The sequence below is a fragment of the Cyclopterus lumpus genome, chromosome 8 (genome assembly GCF_009769545.1).
Source record: "Cyclopterus lumpus isolate fCycLum1 chromosome 8, fCycLum1.pri, whole genome shotgun sequence".
Lineage (NCBI taxonomy): Eukaryota > Metazoa > Chordata > Actinopteri > Perciformes > Cyclopteridae > Cyclopterus > Cyclopterus lumpus.
Window position 1 is genome coordinate 1,586,544 of NC_046973.1, and position 21,017 is coordinate 1,607,560.

The following is a 21,017-nucleotide window of genomic DNA, read 5'->3' on the forward strand; positions in this document are numbered from 1 at the left end:
ATAAAAGCAATAAAAAGCCTTCGAGCCTTTGTACTAGATTGTTAATCTCGTTCGATTTATTTATCATATATATATATATACACACACACACACAGTGCATTTTTCTTATTATATACTATTTATTTTATATATTGTGTATTTTTCTTATATCCCATTTATTTTATATATTGTGCATTTTTTATATGATATTGCTTACCTGCATGTATAAAAGGATGGTTGAAGTAATTTCTCATGTAAAACAATTTGCTTGTTCCAGATGTTCTTATGTTAATCACGTACATGTTAATGTATATAATGCCATAAACGAGGACAAAAAAAATATGATATTTACGTTTTCTCTTTATTGCAATGTACAGCAAGGCAGAGATTAAAAATACATAAAGATTGCACACAAAAGTTTAGAATCTTAACTTAACATATGAATATAAAGCTCCAGTTGACTTTCAAACAGTCCCAGTGATAGAGTCCTCATGAAGGATCCCTTAGTCCACCTCCTCGATGGTGGGCCCCTGGGAGCCAGCTCGAGCCTGCTCTCCGCAGCCTCCTGCGGGCCTCCCTCCCTGGTACAACTTGCTGACGATGGGGCTGCACACTTTCTCCAGCTCATCCTGCTTGTGTCGGTACTCGTCTCTATCAGCCAGCTGGTTGTTATCCAGCCAGGCGATGGTCTCCTCGCACTTCTCCAGCAGCTTCTTCTGGTCCTCGGCGCTCAGTTTGCCCTTCAGGTTCTCGTCCTGCGCGCTGCTCTTCAGGTTGAAGGCGTAGGACTCCAGGGAGTTCTTGGCAGAGATTTTGTCCCTCTGAAGGTCGTCCTCGGCTTTGTACTCGTCGGCGTCCTGCACCATCCTCTCGATCTCCTCTTTACTCAATCGGCCCTTGTCGTTGGTGATGGTGATCTTGTTCTCTTTGCCGGTGCTTTTGTCCACCGCCGACACGTTCAGGATGCCGTTGGCGTCCACGTCGAAGGTGACCTCGACCTGCGGGACCCCCCGTGGAGCCAGCGGGATTCCCGCCAGATCGAACTTGCCCAGAAGGTTGTTGTCCTTGGTCATGGCGCGCTCCCCTTCGTAGACCTGGATGAGGACCCCTGGCTGGTTGTCAGAGTAGGTGGTGAAGACCTGGGTTTGTTTCGTGGGGATGGTGGTGTTGCGTTTGATCAGAGACGTCATGACTCCTCCAGCTGTCTCGATGCCCAGCGACAGAGGAGCCACGTCCAGCAGCAGCACGTCCTGAACGTTGGCCGAGGTGTCGCCCATGAGGATGGCGGCCTGGACTGCGGCGCCGTAGGCCACCGCCTCGTCGGGGTTGATGCTCTTGTTCAGCTCCTTGCCGTTGAAGAAATCCTGCAAGAGCTTCTGGATCTTGGGGATTCGGATGGAGCCTCCGACCAGGACGACTTCGTGGATCTGCGCCTTGTCCATTTTGGCGTCCCTCAGGGCTTTCTCCACGGGCTCCAGCGTTCCCCTGAACAGGTCGGAGCACAGCTCCTCAAAGCGAGCCCTGGTGACGCAGGTGTAGAAGTCGACGCCCTCAAACAGAGAATCAATCTCGACACTGGCCTGCGAGCTGGAGGACAGCGTCCTCTTAGCCCTCTCACAAGCGGTGCGCAGCCTCCTCAAGGCCCTCTTGTTCTGGCTGATGTCCTTCTTGTGCTTCCTCTTGAACTCCTCCACGAAGTGGTCCACCATGCGGTTGTCAAAGTCCTCTCCGCCCAGGTGAGTGTCTCCAGCCGTGGCTCTGACTTCAAAGATCCCATCTTCGATGGTGAGGACGGAGACGTCGAAGGTGCCGCCGCCCAGGTCGAAGATCAGGACGTTGCGTTCCCCCGACTTGCCTTTGTCCAGACCGTACGCGATGGCGGCCGCCGTCGGCTCGTTGATGATCCTCAGGACGTTCAGTCCCGAGATGACGCCGGAGTCCTTCGTCGCCTGTCTCTGGGAGTCGTTGAAGTATGCCGGCACTGTGATAACTGCGTTGGACACCTTTTGGCCCAGGTAGGCCTCAGCGATCTCCTTCATCTTCACCAGGACCATGGAGGAGATCTCCTCAGGAGAGAAGGTTTTGTCCTCCCCCTTGTGCTCCACCTGAATCTTGGGCTTCCCTCCGTCTCCCACCACCTTGAAGGGCCAGTGCTTCATGTCCGCCTGCACCACGTGATCGTCAATCTTTCTGCCAATCAGTCTCTTGGCGTCAAACACGGTGTTGCTGGGGTTTAAAGCCACCTGGTTCTTGGCCGCGTCCCCGATGAGCCTCTCGGTGTCGGTGAACGCCACATAGCTGGGCGTGGTCCGGTTGCCCTGGTCGTTGGCGATGATTTCCACTTTTCCGTGCTGGAAAACACCCACGCAGGAGTAGGTGGTGCCCAGGTCGATGCCGATCGCGACTCCTTTAGCTGCAGACATCCTGGTTGTTTTGAATGCTTGTCCTGAAAGAGGCAGAGACGCAAATTAGAAAGAGTAAATACCTAAGTTATAATATTATGAATGAATGCATAAAAAAATATTTACTATTTTACCGTTGTGTGATTTTTATGGTTAGGTCTAATTAATAAAATAGTCAATTTTGACTTTTAAAAGCAGACGTAAATTATTTTGTATACAAGTTCAAATTAGTTTGACATTAAGTTGACGACCAATTAAATCTACATTTTCTTTGCGTAAAAGAAAATACTTTACAAAATGTTAGAGATATTGCTTAAAATGTAATTATTTTTTAAATCACAACACTAATCTTTAAAACAAACACAGTTTGGTGATCCAGTCATTCGATGCAACGACAGTTTATAATTCGTATTAAATTTTAAGGACAACACAAAACCTAATTCATCACGATAAGTGAAACATTGTAATATAAAAAGCAAAGCAGCGCACTTACTGTCGTTGAAAGACGAGCGTTTCCGGTCTGGATGCGGTCTCGTTGCCGTGGCTTCACTTGTGGTGGTTTTATACTTTCATCGCTGCCTTCTGGTCGCTTCTCGAGCTTTCCGGTTGACGGTTTCTGGACCAATCACAGAGCACGTCGTGGGCGCTCGGCGTGATGACGTACCCGGAAGTGTGGGATTAGAAACTTCCACAACCTTCTGGGCGCGCTGGGTGGCACCGAGAATAGTCTGCGTTTTAATAAACGACAAAATACATTAATTTAAAAAGGAATAAACGATTAAACAAATATAAACACAATACAAAAATCACACAACAATACACAAATCAACATAAATCATTGTTTGCTCCTTGAATTATACTTTAATGTACAATACATGCTTGTCTAACATTGATTCAATGACCACTTTTCTATGAGACGTTCATGAATCGTCCAACAATGTGTTTTACAAGACTTTGAGGGGTTATCAGGTGGCTCGTGGGGGCATTTCATACAACAATGAACTACAAATATAAGCCACTGGATATTATAACGATGTGTAATCTGTCATGGTGTCATTCTTAATATTACCACAAGATGACGCCAAAGGAAGACATTTAAAAAAAACATGAATAGACAACTATGCAAATCTATTAATACACATTTGAAAGTTTAGTTTTTTAAGTACTAGTAACACACCTTACAAATATTCTGCAACAGTAAAATTACTAGTACCCAGATGTACAAATATTCTGTAACAGTAAAAGTACTAGTACCACACTGTACACATATTTTGTAACAGTATTCTCCGCTTCATGTAATAAAGGACCGGGTCCCTCGGAGGGTCACCAGATACATCTGAGGGGTCCTGCCACGATTCATGGGAGAGAAGAAGAAACCAAGATCGTCATTTCTTTGGTGAAATATTGATTATTGATCTGTAAAGTAGAATATCACTGTGACTCAGTGAAACTTCAACAAGGAAGTAAGATGTGTCGTTTATCGTAAATGAAGACAAAGTGTCCTCTTTTGTTTGGCTTCAATACTTCAACTACCAACCTCGCCTAGTGAAAGTAGTACCACACTGTACAAATACTCTGTAACAGTAAAAGTACTAGTACCACACTGTACAAATACTCTGTAACAGTAAAAGTACTAGTACCACACTGTACAAATACTCTGTAACAGTAAAAGTACCACACTGTAAATATAACAGTAACATACTCTGACACATCAAACTGTACAAATATGGCATATAAAACACATGAAACGCCCCCTTCAGGGGTCTAAAATCTCAGGAGGAAATGCCAGCCTCGGTTCCCTCCCAGCTGAGCGCCCGGGGCCTCGCATGCTGAGCGTGACGGGTGTGCTCGGTATGCGAGGTGTTGCTTCATAAAGCACCTGAAGAGTCCCACCTTTCGGTGCCAGTCGTCACATGAAGGACACCAGGAGTCACACGATGCAGCTGACGCTCGGCGCCGCGCTGCTGCTGCTTTTAACAGGTGAGTGCTGCTAAAACATATTCATCATGACAGGAAGTAGAATTCTGACATTAATGTGTGTTTATTAGACCCGCCGCTCTTAAAAGAATCAAACAGGTGCACATTAAAGTAAACATCTCAGTGTTTTGAAATGTCAATCACTGCACCTGTTCAGGAGAGATACACTTTTATTTAATAACAATTTATTTAACCAGGAAAAAGCCTCATTGAGATTAAAATACTGACTGAGAAGTCACAGAGAGAAAATGTTATGCTGGACATGAAAAACCAGACAATCCAGTTTCCTCAGAGAACGTGACAGGTTCACTCCGGTTAGGTCAGTTTATCACATCACATGTCATTTAGCTGACGTTTTTATCCAAAGCGACTTAGAATCATGTTACATTCATACACAGCTACAGGGAACAACTCAGGGTTAAGTGTCTTGCTCAAGGACACATCGACTAGGGCGGGGATTGAACCACCAACCCCCTGATTGAAAGACAGACCTGCTAAACACTGACCCACAGTTTCGTTCTTAAAGTTAAGTTCAGTTTTCTTAAGTAATTACAACAGAACGAGGCAAATGCGCTAATCAGAACAGATTTATTAATACATTTAAAAAGACAATGTAAAGCCGACGATCTATGAAAATAGATTTAATATTTAAATATGATAAAGTGATTAAGTGAAAGTGGAACTAAATAGATTCATGTGCTGTATGAGATACAGATATCTAGGTACGGTACTTTATATATTTCTATTTCAGTTACTTCACAAATGAGGTTTTGTCATAAAATGTTCAGCTTATAATATCTGATACACAGGTAGATACTAATGTCTGGTGTTGGACTAAAGTAGTATATTGCTATATACACTGTGTATTTATACTATGTTGAGCACAGTAATGAATCGCCATCTTAACGAGGCATTGGTAAACCCAACTGACCGAGAAGCAGGAAGCAACTTCTGAAGAGTCTAAGATGCATTCTCTCTCCTGACCACCAGGGGGCGACTCCTCTGGTTGTATAGAAGTCTGTGCTTCATGTGATAAAGCTGCATTCTCTCTCCTGACCACCAGCGGGCGACTCCTCTGGTTGTATAGAAGTCTGTGCTTCATGTGATAAAGCTGCATTCTCTCTCCTGACCACCAGGGGGCGACTCCTCTGGTTGTATAGAAGTATATGCTTCATGTGTTAAAGCTGCATTCTCTCTCCTGACCACCAGCGGGCGACTCCTCTGGTTGTATAGAAGTCTGTGCTTCATGTGATAAAGCTGCATTCTCTCTCCTGACCACCAGGGGGCGACTCCTCTGGTTGTATAGAAGTCTATGCTTCATGTGTTAAAGCTGCATTCTCTCTCCTGACCACCAGGGGGCGACTCCTCTGGTTGTATAGAAGTCTGTGCTTCATGTGATAAAGCTGCATTCTCTCTCCTGACCACCAGGGGGCGACTCCTCTGGTTGTATAGAAGTCTGTGCTTCATGTGATAAAGCTGCATTCTCTCTCCTGACCACCAGGGGGCGACTCCTCTGGTTGTATAGAAGTCTATGCTTCATGTGTTAAAGCTGCATTCTCTCTCCTGACCACCAGGGGGCGACTCCTCTGGTTGTATAGAAGTCTATGCTTCATGTGTTAAAGCTGCATTCTCTCTCCTGACCACCAGGGGGCGACTCCTCTGGTTGTATAGAAGTCTGTGCTTCATGTGATAAAGCTGCATTCTCTCTCCTGACCACCAGGGGGCGACTCCTCTGGTTGTATAGAAGTATATGCTTCATGTGTTAAAGCTGCATTCTCTCTCCTGACCACCAGCGGGCGACTCCTCTGGTTGTATAGAAGTCTGTGCTTCATGTGATAAAGCTGCATTCTCTCTCCTGACCACCAGGGGGCGACTCCTCTGGTTGTATAGAAGTCTATGCTTCATGTGTTAAAGCTGCATTCTCTCTCCTGACCACCAGGGGGCGACTCCTCTGGTTGTATAGAAGTCTGTGCTTCATGTGATAAAGCTGCATTCTCTCTCCTGACCACCAGGGGGCGACTCCTCTGGTTGTATAGAAGTCTGTGCTTCATGTGATAAAGCTGCATTCTCTCTCCTGACCACCAGGGGGCGACTCCTCTGGTTGTATAGAAGTCTATGCTTCATGTGTTAAAGCTGCATTCTCTCTCCTGACCACCAGGGGGCGACTCCTCTGGTTGTATAGAAGTCTATGCTTCATGTGTTAAAGCTGCATTCTCTCTCCTGACCACCAGGGGGCGACTCCTCTGGTTGTATAGAAGTCTGTGCTTCATGTGATAAAGCTGCATTCTCTCTCCTGACCACCAGGGGGCGACTCCTCTGGTTGTATAGAAGTCTGTGCTTCATGTGATACAGCTGCATTCTCTCTCCTGACCACCCGGGGGCGACTCCTCTGGTTGTATAGAAGTCTATGCTTCATGTGTTAAAGCTGCATTCTCTCTCCTGACCACCAGGGGGCGACTCCTCTGGTTGTATAGAAGTCTGTGCTTCATGTGATAAAGCTGCATTCTCTCTCCTGACCACCAGGGGGCGACTCCTCTGGTTGTATAGAAGTCTGTGCTTCATGTGATGAAGCTGCATTCTCTCTCCTGACAACCAGGGGGCGACTCCTCTGGTTGTATAGAAGTCAGTAGTATTCTGCAGTAAAAGTACAACCATATTTTCCGCTTCATGCAATAAGACTATAGAGCAGTAAAAGTACTCCTATTCCTGATGTACTTATACATCATGTTACTGTTCAGCTGTTCCAGATGAATATACTTTAACTACTTTATATTCAGTCACATAGTTTAGTCCAGAGGGTCTCAACATCGGGGTCGGGGCCCTCGGAGGGTCACCAGATACATCTGAGGGGTCCTGCCACGATTCATGGGAGAGAAGAAGAAACTAAGATCGTCTTTTCTCCAATCTTTGATGAAATATTGATTATTGATCTGTAAAGTAGAATATAACTGTGGACTGATTCACCTCACCTGTCTCACCTGTCTCCCCTGATTCAAATGAAGACAAAATGTCCTCTTTTGTTTGGCTTTAATACTTCAACTACCAACCTCGCCCAGTGAGGAACAACTAAAGGGATTAATGAATGGTTTGTCGAAACTGGGTTTTATTTCCACAGCAACAAATATACTAATAAGTATCATTCTTCTTTGTCTCCAGCAGGAAGCAACGCACAGTTAGATGGTGAGTTATATCCTCGTTTAATTAGAAAGGTTTGTCAATAATATAATATATAATATAATATAAATAATAATAATCAATAACAGCAGCTTTCAGCCGCGTTTCTGCATTAAAACAAACACTCGTGTTACAGGGGGCAGGCTAGCTGTTTGCACCCACTTCCAGTCATTATGCTAAGCTAAGCTAAATATTCAGGGTGTTTCGTACAAACTATTCGGTGAACTCTCCGTTTCCCGTCAGTTTGCGGCGTCGCGCCGCGCAACGACCGGATCGTCGGCGGCGTGAACGCGCCCGCCGGCGCGTGGCCGTGGCAGGCCAGTCTGCACCTGAACGGACGCCACTTCTGTGGAGGCTCCCTGATCAACAACCAGTGGGTCCTGACCGCTGCTCACTGCTTCACCAGGTGAGCTCACCTGTCTCCCCTGATTCACCTCACCTGTCTCCCCTGATTCACCTCACCTGTCTCACCTGTCTCCCCTGATTCACCTCACCTGTCTCACCTGTCTCCCCTGATTCACCTCACCTGTTTCCCCTGATTCACCTCACCTGTCTCCCCTGATTCACCTCACCTTTCTCACCTGTCTCCCCTGATTCACCTCACCTGTCTCCCCTGATTCACCTCACCTGTCTCCCCTGATTCACCTCACCTGTCTCACCTGTCTCCCCTGATTCACCTCACCTGTCTCACCTGTCTCCCCTGATTCACCTCACCTGTCTCCCCTGATTCACCTCACCTGTCTCACCTGTCTCCCCTGATTCACCTCACCTGTCTCACCTGTCTCACCTGTCTCCCCTGATTCACCTCACCTGTTTCCCCTGATTCACCTCACCTGTCTCACCTGTCTCCCCTGATTCACCTCACCTTTCTCACCTGTCTCCCCTGATTCACCTCACCTGTCTCCCCTGATTCACCTCACCTGTCTCACCTGTCTCCCCTGATTCACCTCACCTGTCTCACCTTTCTCCCCTGATTCACCTCACCTGTCTCACCTTTCTCCCCTGATTCACCTCACCTGTCTCCCCTGATTCACCTCACCTGTCTCCCCTGATTCACCTCACCTGTCTCCCCTGGTTCACCTCACCTGTCTCCCCTGGTTAACCTCACCTTTCTCACCTGCCTCCCCTCACCTTTCTCCTCTCCCCTCACCTGTCTCAAGTTTCACATTTTTATTTATTTGAGAGGGACAATGTACATTAATGAACACTTTAAATTAAAATGTAAATGAACCCAATTACAGCCGCAAGGCTGATTTCCATTGCTTAACCAGAATGTACAGGCTGAGTGTCCTAGAGGAAAGCTGCTAATACACAACAGTAATAAAAAGTTAACATTGGATAAAAAAGAAGCTCATTTATATACATTACCGTTCAAAAGTTTGGGGTCACTTAGAAATGTCCTTATTTTTCAAAGAAAAGCAGTTTTTGTCAATGAAGATAACATTAAATTTATCAGAAATACACTCTATACATTGTTAACGTGGTAAATGACTTCTAGGTGGAAACGTCTGGTTTTTAATGAAATATCTACAGAGGTGTATAGAGGCCCATTTCCACAACTATCACTCCAGTGTCCTAATGGTACATTGTGTTCTGAGAAGACTAATGATGATTAGAAAACCCTTGAAACCCCTTGAAAACCATTGAAAACACTTGTGCAATGATGTTAGCACAGCTGAAAAAAGTTATGTAGTGAGAGAAGCTATAAAACTGCTGCAAATGGAGCATTCTTTGATGAAAGCAAAGTTTGAAGAACAAAATTAACATTTCAAATATAAATCATTTTTGCTAACCTTGTCAATGTCTTGACTATATTTTCTATTCATTTTGCAACTCATTTGATAAATGAAAGTCTGAGTTTTCATGGAAAACACGAAATTGTCTGGGTGACCCCAAACTTCTGAACAGTAGTGTATATATATATACACACATACATACATACACAAGTGCTGAAGGTGGGGCACTCCCTAACAGAGGACGGTAATGTGTTCCAGAGGATGGTAATGGTTCCAGAGGATGGTAATGGTTCCAGAGGGTGGTAATGGTTCCAGAGGGTGGTAATGGTTCCAGAGGGTGGTAATGGTTCCAGAGGATGGTAATGGTTCCAGAGGGTGGTAATGGTTCCAGAGGGTGGTAATGGTTCCAGAGGATGGTAATGGTTCCAGAGGGTGGTAATGTGTTCCAGAGGGTGGTAATGGTTCCAGAGGATGGTAATGGTTCCAGAGGGTGGTAATGGTTCCAGAGGGTGGTAATGGTTCCAGAGAATGGTAATGGTTCCAGAGGGTGGTAATGGTTCCAGAGGATGGTAATGTGTTCCAGAGGATGGTAATGGTTCCAGAGAATGGTAATGGTTCCAGAGGGTGGTAATGGTTCCAGAGGGTGGTAATGGTTCCAGAGGATGGTAATGGTTCCAGAGGGTGGTAATGGTTCCAGAGGGTGGTAATGGTTCCAGAGGATGGTAATGGTTCCAGAGGGTGGTAATGTGTTCCAGAGGGTGGTAATGGTTCCAGAGGGTGGTAATGGTTCCAGAGGATGGTAATGGTTCCAGAGGGTGGTAATGTGTTCCAGAGGATGGTAATGGTTCCAGAGGGTGGTAATGGTTCCAGAGGGTGGTAATGTGTTCCAGAGAATGGTAATGGTTCCAGAGAATGGTAATGGTTCCAGAGGGTGGTAATGTGTTCCAGAGGATGGTAATGGTTCCAGAGGGTGGTAATGGTTCCAGAGGGTGGTAATGGTTCCAGAGAATGGTAATGGTTCCAGAGGGTGGTAATGTGTTCCAGAGAATGGTAATGGTTCCAGAGGATGGTAATGGTTCCAGAGGGTGGTAATGTGTTCCAGAGGGTGGTAATGGTTCCAGAGGGTGGTAATGGTTCCAGAGGGTGGTAATGGTTCCAGAGAATGGTAATGGTTCCAGAGGGTGGTAATGTGTTCCAGAGGATGGTAATGTGTTCCAGAGGATGGTAATGTGTTCCAGAGGATGGTAATGGTTCCAGAGGGTGGTAATGTGTTCCAGAGGGTGGTAATGTGTTCCAGAGGATGGTAATGGTTCCAGAGGGTGGTAATGTGTTCCAGAGGATGGTAATGGTTCCAGAGGGTGGTAATGTGTTCCAGAGGATGGTAATGGTTCCAGAGGATGGTAATGTGTTCCAGAGGATGGTAATGGTTCCAGAGGGTGGTAATGTGTTCCAGAGGGTGGTAATGGTTCCAGAGGGTGGTAATGGTTCCAGAGGGTGGTAATGGTTCCAGAGGGTGGTAATGGTTCCAGAGGATGGTAATGGTTCCAGAGGATGGTAATGTGTTCCAGAGGATGGTAATGGTTCCAGAGGGTGGTAATGGTTCCAGAGGGTGGTAATGGTTCCAGAGGGTGGTAATGTGTTCCAGAGGGTGGTAATGGTTCCATAGGGTGGTAATGTGTTCCAGAGGGTGGTAATGTGTTCCAGAGAGTGGTAATGGTTCCAGAGGGTGGTAATGTGTTCCAGAGGGTGGTAATGGTTCCATAGGGTGGTAATGTGTTCCAGAGGGTGGTAATGGTTCCAGAGGGTGGTAATGGTGGTAATGGTTCCAGAGGGTGGTAATGGTTCCAGAGGGTGGTAATGTGTTCCAGAGAGTGGTAATGTGTTCCAGAGAGTGGTAATGGTTCCAGAGGGTGGTAATGGTTCCAGAGGCTGGTAATGGTTCCAGAGGCTGGTAATGGTTCCAGAGGGTGGTAATGGTTCCAGAGGCTGGTAATGGTTCCAGAGGGTGGTAATGGTTCCAGAGGGTGGTAATGTGTTCCAGAGGGTGGTAATGTGTTCCAGAGAGTGGTAATGGTTCCAGAGGGTGGTAATGGTTCCAGAGGGTGGTAATGTGTTCCAGAGGCTGGTAATGGTTCCAGAGGGTGGTAATGGTTCCAGAGGGTGGTAATGTGTTCCAGAGAGTGGTAATGGTTCCAGAGGGTGGTAATGGTTCCAGAGGCTGGTAATGGTTCCAGAGGCTGGTAATGGTTCCAGAGGGTGGTAATGGTTCCAGAGGCTGGTAATGGTTCCAGAGGCTGGTAATGGTTCCAGAGGGTGGTAATGGTTCCAGAGGGTGCTTTGACAGACAGCACCGTCTGGCCAAAGGTGGTGCCCTCTGTGGGATGACACTGTCGCCTCTGTGGAGACTCTGGTGACTCTAGTCGCAGGGCCGCAGACAGGTCTCTGTTTGATGGACTCGTTCAGTGGAGGAGGTGCCAGACCATTTAGGGCTTTGTAAATGATGCTGGCTTCTTTAAGGTTGTTAAAACTTAAAAAACGTATGTTTGTTCAGGATGTGGCAGTGATGATGGGTTTGCGGTTTCTTGTCAAAGACTTTGAGTGCTCAACAGAGATTCTATGGGTTTGAGTGTTGTTGTGCACGTGAGTGACCAGCTGGTCAGACAGTACACTAAATGTGCAAAAATCATTGAATGTAGGAATGTGGCTGCGTTCTCTGTCAAACTGTTTCTGATGTGCCTGAAGTTTAGTAGGTTGAATTTGATGTAGGTCGCTACCTTTTTGACATGGCTCTTAAAGGTCAGGGTGGCGTCTAGAATTACCCCGAGGTACTTAAACTCGGTTACTAAGTCTTGCTCTGTTCCCTTTACAAATATGTTCAAGTGTGTTATTTTTTGGGCACGTTTGGAGAAAATCATACATACAGTTTTTTTTAACATTCAACAGGAGGCAGGATTTGGTGAGTCAAGTCTGGACATCAGACATAGCGGATGATAGGATGCATAAAGCTTCTTGGTTGTTTTTAGCTGATGTAAAGATTACAGCATCATCCGCATACATCTGTGTATGTATATTCTGAAGGAGTTGGGTAATGTGTTAATGAACAGGGAAAATAAAAGCGGCCCAAGGACCGAACCTTGAGGAACACCTACAGGACATTCAAGACAAGGAGACCTAGCACCATCTACAGTAACAGATTGTTTTCTGTTGGATAAGTATGATTTGAAACAGTTAAGAGCATGGGTGGAAAAGTTGAAATGGGTTATTCTGGACAGTAGGATTTGGTGATCTACAGTGTCGAAAGCTCTCTTGAGATCTAAAAAGATGGCACCGACACATGCATTCCTGTCCAACAGACCCTTGATCTTTTCAATGAGGACACACAGGGCCGTCTCAGTCGAGTGGTGGGCACGAAGACCAAACTGCATAGGATGCAACAGGGGATGGTCTATGTTATGATGCTCCACAAGAAGTTGGGCAACACATTTCTCTGCTATTTTTGATATTAATATGCAAATTGGTCTGTAGTTAGACAAGTCCGATTTTTTTCCAGACTTGAAGATTGGGGTTACCATCGCCACCTTCCAGGCTGAGGGGACCACTGCATGTTTGAGGGATAGGTTGACCAGATGAGTTACGGGTTGGACCAAGGAGTCCTTATGTTCTTTATAAAAGTTGGCGTTAAAGCCAAATACATCCTTTGCTTTGGAGCTTCTCATACCACTAATGAGCTTGGCTATCTCTGAGTCAGTTATTTCAGTGATCTTAAAGACAGGTTGGATAGAGTTGACCGGGCTCTCACTGCATTCGGTCTTCAACAGTGTGTCTCTAGCAGACATGAGCACTCTACATTCCTCATTGACCCATGGTAGAGAGTTACCCGTCTTCACCTTATTTATCCCTCTACTGATGAAAGGGGCCATAATGTCTTTGACTGACCTCTTAAACAGATCACCACCACTCTCAGGGTTCATACATGCGAGTAATTTGGCCCAGTTGTATTTGTGTAGGGCTGCCGCTACGTTATGTTGCTGGTTTTTTGGTATGAATTCATAACAGGGCGTGGAATTAACTGGTTGGAGTTGGAGAATCGTGACTAAGTTAATTTTCTGGAGAAAAGAATTGCATCGCGATCCGAGAGACCTGTGAGAAGGTTATGAGTGGCTACAATTCTTTCAGGTCTGTTTGAAAACAGCAAATCAATTCTAGATTTGGAGTGGTTAGTTAACCTGGTAGGTTTTTCTATCAGCTGGGATAGGTTGAAATGATCCATGATCTGCATGGTGATTTAGGAAGGCTTTTAGTTGGTCATAGAAATCTAGTTTGGCAGAGGGTGGGCGGTACAGACATTAAAACACAAGACATTTCAGCAGATAGGGAGATGATCACGCCAACAGACTCAATGTTAACTTCACTGGGGGATATAAGTTGGCTGTATCTTTAACATATAGTAGGATTCCTGGGTTTTGTCAGGGTTGGTCTGCGTTGACAGCTCCCACAGGGGAGTTGTGTAGGCCGACTTGCAGTGGATCCGGGCTGAGGACGAGCCGCCGCTAACAGACTGATGGTGTTAGCTGCTCCTGTTGTTGTCGCTGTCGTCCACGCGGACAACCCAAACAGATGTCAGCATTGGCCGGAGCACGCCGTGGCTCAGCATGGAGCGTCCGACAAACCCGCGGTGCTACCGGCCATCACGTTAGCTTCCAGGCTCGGCTCCAGTAGTCCCCCCAAGGCAAGCTGCGGATCGGCCTGCAGGCAACCGCAAAACCCTGTCTGGAAAACTAGCGACGGCCGCTGCACAAGCCCCTCCACTCCGAGAAGGCAGCTCTCTCCAACCATCGTCAGGGTGTGCCCGTTGTAATCCATGTATCTTCCGCTTTGGGGTTGGCTTTCTTCCCTGGTAGAGTGTGTAGCGGGCCGGGCGCGGGTGAATATCTCCAGATAACAACAAGAAAATGGTGATAATCATAGTGCGGCTTAGCTGAAGTAGAGCTGCTGGCTTTGTGCGTTTCTTCACTTGTTTATACAGAGATGGAAAAATAAACGATACGGCTAAAAGGTGTTTCCCATATCCACATTTGACCATGTCTTGGATTGACAGATTGTTTGCGTATATTTTTCCATGACTATAAAAGTCTATGGGTGGGTTGATGACAACAGTTTTCAAAACCGACTTGATGTTAGTCGGTCTTATAGTTACAAAGCAACCCATAGACTAAGAGGGCTGTGAGTCCTCCTGCTCTACCTGCTACCATGTTCCTCACAGCTGTCACGTGACACACGCAGGTGTCGGCTCGACCTCAATCAAAGGAGACACCTGTCTCACCTCACCTTTCTCCCCTCCCCTCACATGTCTCACCTCACCTTTGTCCCCTCACATGTCTCACCTCACCTTTGTCCCCTCACATGTCTCACCTCACCTTTCTCCCCTCCCCTCACCTGTCTCCCCTCACATGTCTCACCTCACCTTTCTCCCCTCCCCTCACCTGTCTCCCCTCACCTGTCTCACCTCACCTTTCTCCCCTCACATGTCTCACCTCACCTTTCTCCCCTCACATGTCTCACCTCACCTTTCTCCCCTCACATGTCTCACCTCACCTTTCTCCCCTCCCCTCACCTTTCTCCCCTCCCCTCACCTGTCTCACCTCCCCTTTCTCCCCTCCCCTCCCCTCCCCTCACCTTTCTCCCCTCACCTCACCTGTCTCACCTCACCTCACCTCACCTTTCTCCCCTCCCCTCACCTGTCTCACCTCACCTTTCTCCCCTCCCCTGTCTCACCTCCCCTTTCTACCCTCACCTCACCTGTCTAAACAGAAGCCAGTTGGTGTAGCAAGGGAGTGGCAGAACAACCATAAAATAACAACACATTCATGTTCTTCTTTAATTAGCACACAGCGTGTTCTGTATTTACTTTACTCTTCTACTGACTCAAGCTCAAAAAATCATTTAGAACATTGAATACTGTTAGCGTATTCGTACATGGTACTAGTACCTTCCCTGTTACAGTGTATTTGTACATGGTACTAGTACCTTCCCTGTTACAGTGTATTTGTACATGGTACTAGTACCTTCCCTGTTACAGTGTATTTGTACATGGTACTAGTACCTTCCCTGTTACAGTGTATTTGTACATGGTACTAGTACCTTTCCTGTTACAGTGTATTTGTACATGGTACTAGTACCTTCCCTGTTACAGTGTATTTGTACATGGTACTAGTACCTTCCCTGTTACAGTGTATTTGTACAGTGTGGTACTAGTACCTTTCCTGTTACGGTGTATTTGTACAGTGTGGTACTAGTACCTTCCCTGTTACGGTGTATTTGTACATGGTACTAGTACCTTCCCTGTTACAGTGTATTTGTACATGGTACTAGTACCTTCCCTGTTACGGTGTATTTGTACATGGTACTAGTACCTTCCCTGTTACAGTGTATTTGTACATGGTACTAGTACCTTCCCTGTTACAGTGTATTTGTACATGGTACTAGTACTTTTCCTGTTACGGTGTATTTGTACAGTGTGGTACTAGTACTTTTCCTGCTACAGTGTATTTGTACAGTGTGGTACTAGTACCTTCCCTGTTACAGTGTATTTGTACATGGTACTAGTACCTTCCCTGTTATAGTGTATTTGTACATGGTACTAGTACTTTTCCTGCTACAGTGTATTTGTACATGGTACTAGTACTTTTCCTGTTACGGTGTATTTGTACAGTGTGGTACTAGTACTTTTCCTGCCGTAAAGCGCCTCTTTTAAACATGGCGTCACTTCCGGTCGCAGCACCAGCACCTTCCGGCTCGTCGTGTACCTCGGGCGGGACAACCAGGACCTGTTCAACTTCAACGAGGAGGCCCGCAGCGTGTCGCAGATCATCCGACATTCGGGCTACAACTCCAACACGAACAACAACGACATCGCGCTGCTGCAGCTGTCCGCTCCGCTCAACTTCACCGACTACATCAGACCGGTGTGTCTGGCGGCCAACGACAGCGTGTTCGAGGCCGGGACTTCCTGCTTCGTCACCGGATGGGGAACCATCGGCGAGGACGGTGAGAGTCCGTTTCAAATTAAAGTTATTCATGTTAATGGCGGACGATTGTTTCTATTGTTGTGCTTTACGTAGTATTCAGACCTTTCACTGAAATACCATATATATATATATATATATATATATATATATATATATATATATATATAACTAGGTGATGAAGGTCTCCCAGACTAACGGCTCGTCCTGTCTTCAGTTGCTCTCCCGTTCCCACAGACCCTGCAGGAGGTTCGTGTCCCCGTCGTCTCCAACACTCAATGTCTCAACACGTACTCGACTCTCACCGACAACATGATCTGTGCCGGTCTGGACGAGGGACAGAAGGACTCCTGCCAGGTGACTACATGAACCTCTGAGATGTAGTACAGTAGAGAGTACAACATGTACCTCTGAGGTGTAGTACAATAACAAGTACAACATGTACCTCTGAGGTGTAGTACAATAACAAGTACAACATGTACCTCTGAGGTGTAGTACAATAACAAGTACAACATGTACCTCTGAGGTGTAGTACAATAACAAGTACCACATGTACCTCTGAGGTGTAGTACAGTAGAGAGTACAACATGTACCTCTGAGATGTAGTACAGTAGAGAGTACAACATGTACCTCTGAGGTGTAGTACAATAACAAGTACAACATGTACCTCTGAGGTGTAGTACAATAACAAGTACCACATGTACCTCTGAGGTGTAGTACAGTAGAGAGTACAACATGTACCTCTGAGGTGTAGTACAATAACAAGTACCACATGTACCTCTGAGATGTAGTACAGTAGAGAGTACAACATGTACCTCTGAGGTGTAGTACAATAACAAGTACCACATGTACCTCTGAGGTGTAGTACAGTAGAGAGTACCACATGTACCTCTGAGATGTAGTACAGTAGAGAGTACAACATGTACCTCTGAGGTGTAGTACAATAACAAGTACCACATGTACCTCTGAGGTGTAGTACAGTAGAGAGTACAACATGTACCTCTGAGGTGTAGTACAATAACAAGTACCACATGTACCTCTGAGATGTAGTACAGTAGAGAGTACAACATGTACCTCTGAGGTGTAGTACAATAACAAGTACCACATGTACCTCTGAGATGTAGTACAGTAAATAGTACAACATGTACCTCTGAGATTCAATTCAGTTTATTTTGTACAGCCCAATATCACAACCTCCCCTCAGAGGGCTTTACAATCTGTACACATACGACATCCCTGACCTTTGACCTCTCATCGAATCAGGAAAAACTCCCCAAAAATAACCTTTGACAGGGAAAAAAGTGAAGAAACCTTCAGGAGAGCAACAGAGGAGGATCCCTCTCCCCGGATGGACAGATGAATAGATGTCATGTGACCAGATGAACAGAGTTACAGAGTTACATAAACACATTACATGAATATGACAATGTATGAATGGAACTCCAATCCATGAAACAGAAGGAGGTAGAGAGGAGGGGGGGCGGGGCATCAGCAGGGCCAATGGGAGGCCAGCTCACCAGCATCAGACACCTCCAGGTCCAATGGACCCTATGAGACGTGAAGTCACAACGACTCCGGGGAGGAAGCAGAGTTAATAAGGTGCAATGGAGAGATGTAAATTCATCCATAAGGAGAGAGAGAAGAGGAGATAGGTGCTCAGTGTATCCTAAAACATCCCCCAGCAGCCTATAAGCCTATAGCAGCATATCAAGGGGCTGGACCAGGGCAAACCTGATTCAGCCCTAACTATAAGGGCTATCAAAGAGGAAAGTCTTAAGTCTATTCTTGAATGAGGTGACTGTGTCTGCCTCCAGGACTGAAAGTGGAAGCTGGTTCCATAAAAGAGGAGCTTGATAACTGAAGGCTCTGGCTCCCATCCTACTTTTTAGGACTCTAGGAACCACGAGTAGCCCCACATTTAGTGAGCAGCTCTCTAGTGGGGCAATATGGTACTACAAGCTCCTTAAGATATGATGGTGCATCACCAATCAAGGCTTTGTGATGACAGAGATCTAATATTTAGGAGTCCACATTTAATTATCCTGTTTTGTTGCACTGTTGCAGTAGTGATGTTAACCTGTATGAGGTTATTTAGTATGACTCCTCTTCTGGTTACTTTTGATTTAATTAATTTAAGTGGCCGTGGGACAGACACAGTCTCTATAGAGTTAAGGTTAAGGGTGGGTAACTGCTCGGATGGAAGTGCAGAGAAGGGTGGAAGACTACAACTCTGCTTCTGCTTCCTGATCTGAACTCTGGGTCATGGATTAAGTCCGTTAATCAACTTGGCCATGTTCACAGAAATGAGACGCGCTCCATCCCAAGTGGGATGAATGCCGTCTGGACTCATCAGATCAGGCTTTCCCCAGAAAGTCCTCCAGTTATCTACGTAGCCCACATTATTTGCTGGGCACCACCTGGACAACCAGCGGTTGAATGACGACATGCGGCTATACATGTCATCATTGATCAGATTGGGGAGAGGGGAGAGGGCCAGAGAAAACTACGGTGTCCGACATTGTCTTGGCATAAGTACGCACCGATTCCACATTAATTTTAGTGACCTCCGACCGCCAGTCGGGAGTCATTACCGCCGGCGTGTATTATAATCTTACTGTAACTACGCTCATCTTTAGCCAGCAGTTTTAAACAAGATTCAATGTCGCCCGCTCTGATGTAGATGTAGTACAGTAAATAGTACAACATATACTACAGTATAAAAACACAATTAGACAAAAGTTGATTGAAGATAACTAAATAAAAAATGGATTTAAGTCCTTTTACAAAACATCCAAATATTCTCTAGCTGCTGCTTCTCAAGTACGAACATGAGGAGTTTGTGATTATCACGCGTGTACTTTGCGTGTACTTTGCGTGTACTCTGCGTGTACTTTGTGTTTCTTCATAACAAACATGTCCGCCCCGTGCAGGGGGACTCCGGCGGCCCGATGGTGAGTAAAAACAGCTCCTTGTGGGTCCAGGCCGGCGTGGTGAGCTTCGGGATCGGATGTGCGAGGCCCGACATCCCGGGAGTCTACACCCGGGTGTCCCAGTACCAGAGCTGGATCACAGACCGGGTCTCCGGCAACCCGCCGGGCTTCGTGACCTTCGAGGGTGACGGGTCCACGTCTGGGGGGGTCCCCCTGTCGGCCCCCCTGCTGTTGGCCCTCCTCCCCGTCCTCCTGGCCCTCTTCGTGCTCTCGTAGGCACGGCTCACTAACAGTTATATATATATATATATATATATATATATATCATATCCAGAAAGAGATTAAAAAGACTTGATTATTTCCTCTAATAGTTGAAAAATTATTTTGTCTTTTAAAATGGACAAAAAACAGATAAATCCGTCCTAAAAATATATTTTTTCAGTTCTGTTGCCCAATAACAAAGACTATAGAAGTGTGTGTGTGTGTATATATATTATAAATTATAATATAAATTATGTACTACCGGAAGATGTATATATATATTTGATAACGATTGTTGAGCAGATTGGGCAAATTTTGTTTGTTAAATTGATTTTCTTTTTCCGATGAAAACAAGGAAACAATTAACAAAAATTACTTAAATCCATTATTAATATATTATTCAGTTATTTACTAATAAATATCAACTTTTGTCAAATTGTTGCAAAAATAAGTCAAAGTGTAAAACAGGTGGAAAATGTTTTTGTGTAAACTTTAAACCAGTTTGTTAATAAGGTTAAATTAAAGACTCTTTAATGGGAAAGTTAAATAATTAACATTTAAAATAAAATCTGTTAATGAACTGACAAATTCAAAAGAACTATTACAAATAATTCATGTAGTTTATTATAATATAATAGTGCATTCATCATTATTATTATTGCATTGAAATTAAAAGTAAAAGAGTAAATTAAAAGATTGATATATAAATAAATAGTTTTGCAATAATGATTAAGATTTAAAATTGGAAAATAAAATCCTAAAAGTTTAAGGAATTTAACTAATTTAACAAATGTCCAAATATTTATGTCTTCCTTTTTAAAAAATGTTTACATGTGAAGTTCAATCTTTAACATAAAATGTTTACAAATAAATAAATAAAAGGTTTGGTGAAAGTTTTAATCAAATGGTTATAATTAAAGAGTCAATTAAATAATGAATACTCCAGACTCATATTTAAATTTAAATGAGAAAAAACTTTAAATGTTGTTTTATTTGTTTCTGGGCACAAACATTGAACATTACAGAACTTCTGTGAAGAAGAGCGACGATGAAGACGAGCGTATTCGGGTTTTTATTGATTTTCTAATCTGTGAATTATTGATTATTAATGCGGTGATTTAATTTTGCACTGAGCGGTTGTTGTGATTCCTTTCATGCATGAAGTACATGAAGTAATATGTGTATAAGTATGAGCAGTATTTTACCTTTAGTGCAGTTCAATGTGACGCAATAACAACTGAAATATGTCACAAATACTTTAAATACATTTAAACAAGTACAACGTTTTTATCCGTTTGTCTGTTTGATGTTGAATAAAATATATTTCGTCTTAACTTGAGTTTTTATCTTTTTAAATGTATTTTATTGTTTTCCTTTACTAAAGTAAAAGTACTAATACCACACAATGAAAATACTCCACTACAAGTAAAAGTACTAATACCACACAATGAAAAAAAAAGTACTAATTATTATATAAATATATATATATTAAAGTACGAGTACACATACTTTCAAATTGTACTAACAGAGTTA

The 21,017-nt window shown here is 44.7% G+C and overlaps 2 protein-coding genes and 1 long non-coding RNA gene across 4 annotated transcripts; 1 reads left to right on the forward strand and 2 right to left on the reverse strand.

Moving 5' to 3' along the window:
• Positions 1-323: 323 nt before the first annotated feature.
• On the reverse strand, positions 324-3,006 carry LOC117734564 (heat shock 70 kDa protein 1). The gene is made up of 2 exons (XM_034538701.1): positions 2,875-3,006; positions 324-2,425 (listed from the first exon to the last, which is right to left on the reverse strand). Exon 2 carries the CDS (start codon positions 2,400-2,402, stop codon positions 483-485), a length of 1,920 nt encoding a protein of 639 aa, XP_034394592.1. The 5' UTR covers positions 2,403-2,425; positions 2,875-3,006; the 3' UTR covers positions 324-482.
• A 1,163-nt stretch (positions 3,007-4,169) lies between these two features.
• Positions 4,170-20,818, forward strand: LOC117734565 (trypsin I-P1-like). 2 transcript variants are annotated; one of them, XM_034538703.1, is made up of 6 exons: positions 4,170-4,361; positions 7,515-7,538; positions 7,776-7,938; positions 16,047-16,315; positions 16,511-16,650; positions 19,224-20,818. In XM_034538703.1, exons 1-6 carry the CDS (start codon positions 4,295-4,297, stop codon positions 19,497-19,499), a joined length of 939 nt encoding a protein of 312 aa, XP_034394594.1. In that variant the 5' UTR covers positions 4,170-4,294; the 3' UTR covers positions 19,500-20,818. The 2 variants fall into 2 exon arrangements, with proteins under 2 accessions (XP_034394594.1, XP_034394595.1); XM_034538704.1 differs by having other exon boundaries at positions 7,518-7,538.
• Positions 7,960-8,969, reverse strand: LOC117734566. Its single transcript, XR_004609818.1, has 3 exons — positions 8,567-8,969; positions 8,022-8,085; positions 7,960-7,975 (listed from the first exon to the last, which is right to left on the reverse strand). It is a non-coding gene; the product is annotated as an uncharacterized LOC117734566 (long non-coding RNA).
• Positions 20,819-21,017: the final 199 nt, after the last annotated feature.

What these genes read in the sequence shown, in the direction of transcription:
- LOC117734564 (XM_034538701.1), bottom strand. Translation starts at nt 2,402, where the DNA reads ATGTCTGCAGCTAAAGGAGTCGCGATCGGCATCGACCTGGGCACCACC.
- LOC117734565 (XM_034538703.1), top strand. Translation starts at nt 4,295, where the DNA reads ATGAAGGACACCAGGAGTCACACGATGCAGCTGACGCTCGGCGCCGCG. An exon ending in GGGAACCATCGGCGAGGACG is followed by an intron (nt 16,316 to 16,510) that starts GTGAGAGTCCGT and finishes TCCTGTCTTCAG; the next exon opens with TTGCTCTCCCGTTCCCACAG. An exon ending in GACAGAAGGACTCCTGCCAG is followed by an intron (nt 16,651 to 19,223) that starts GTGACTACATGA and finishes CGCCCCGTGCAG; the next exon opens with GGGGACTCCGGCGGCCCGAT.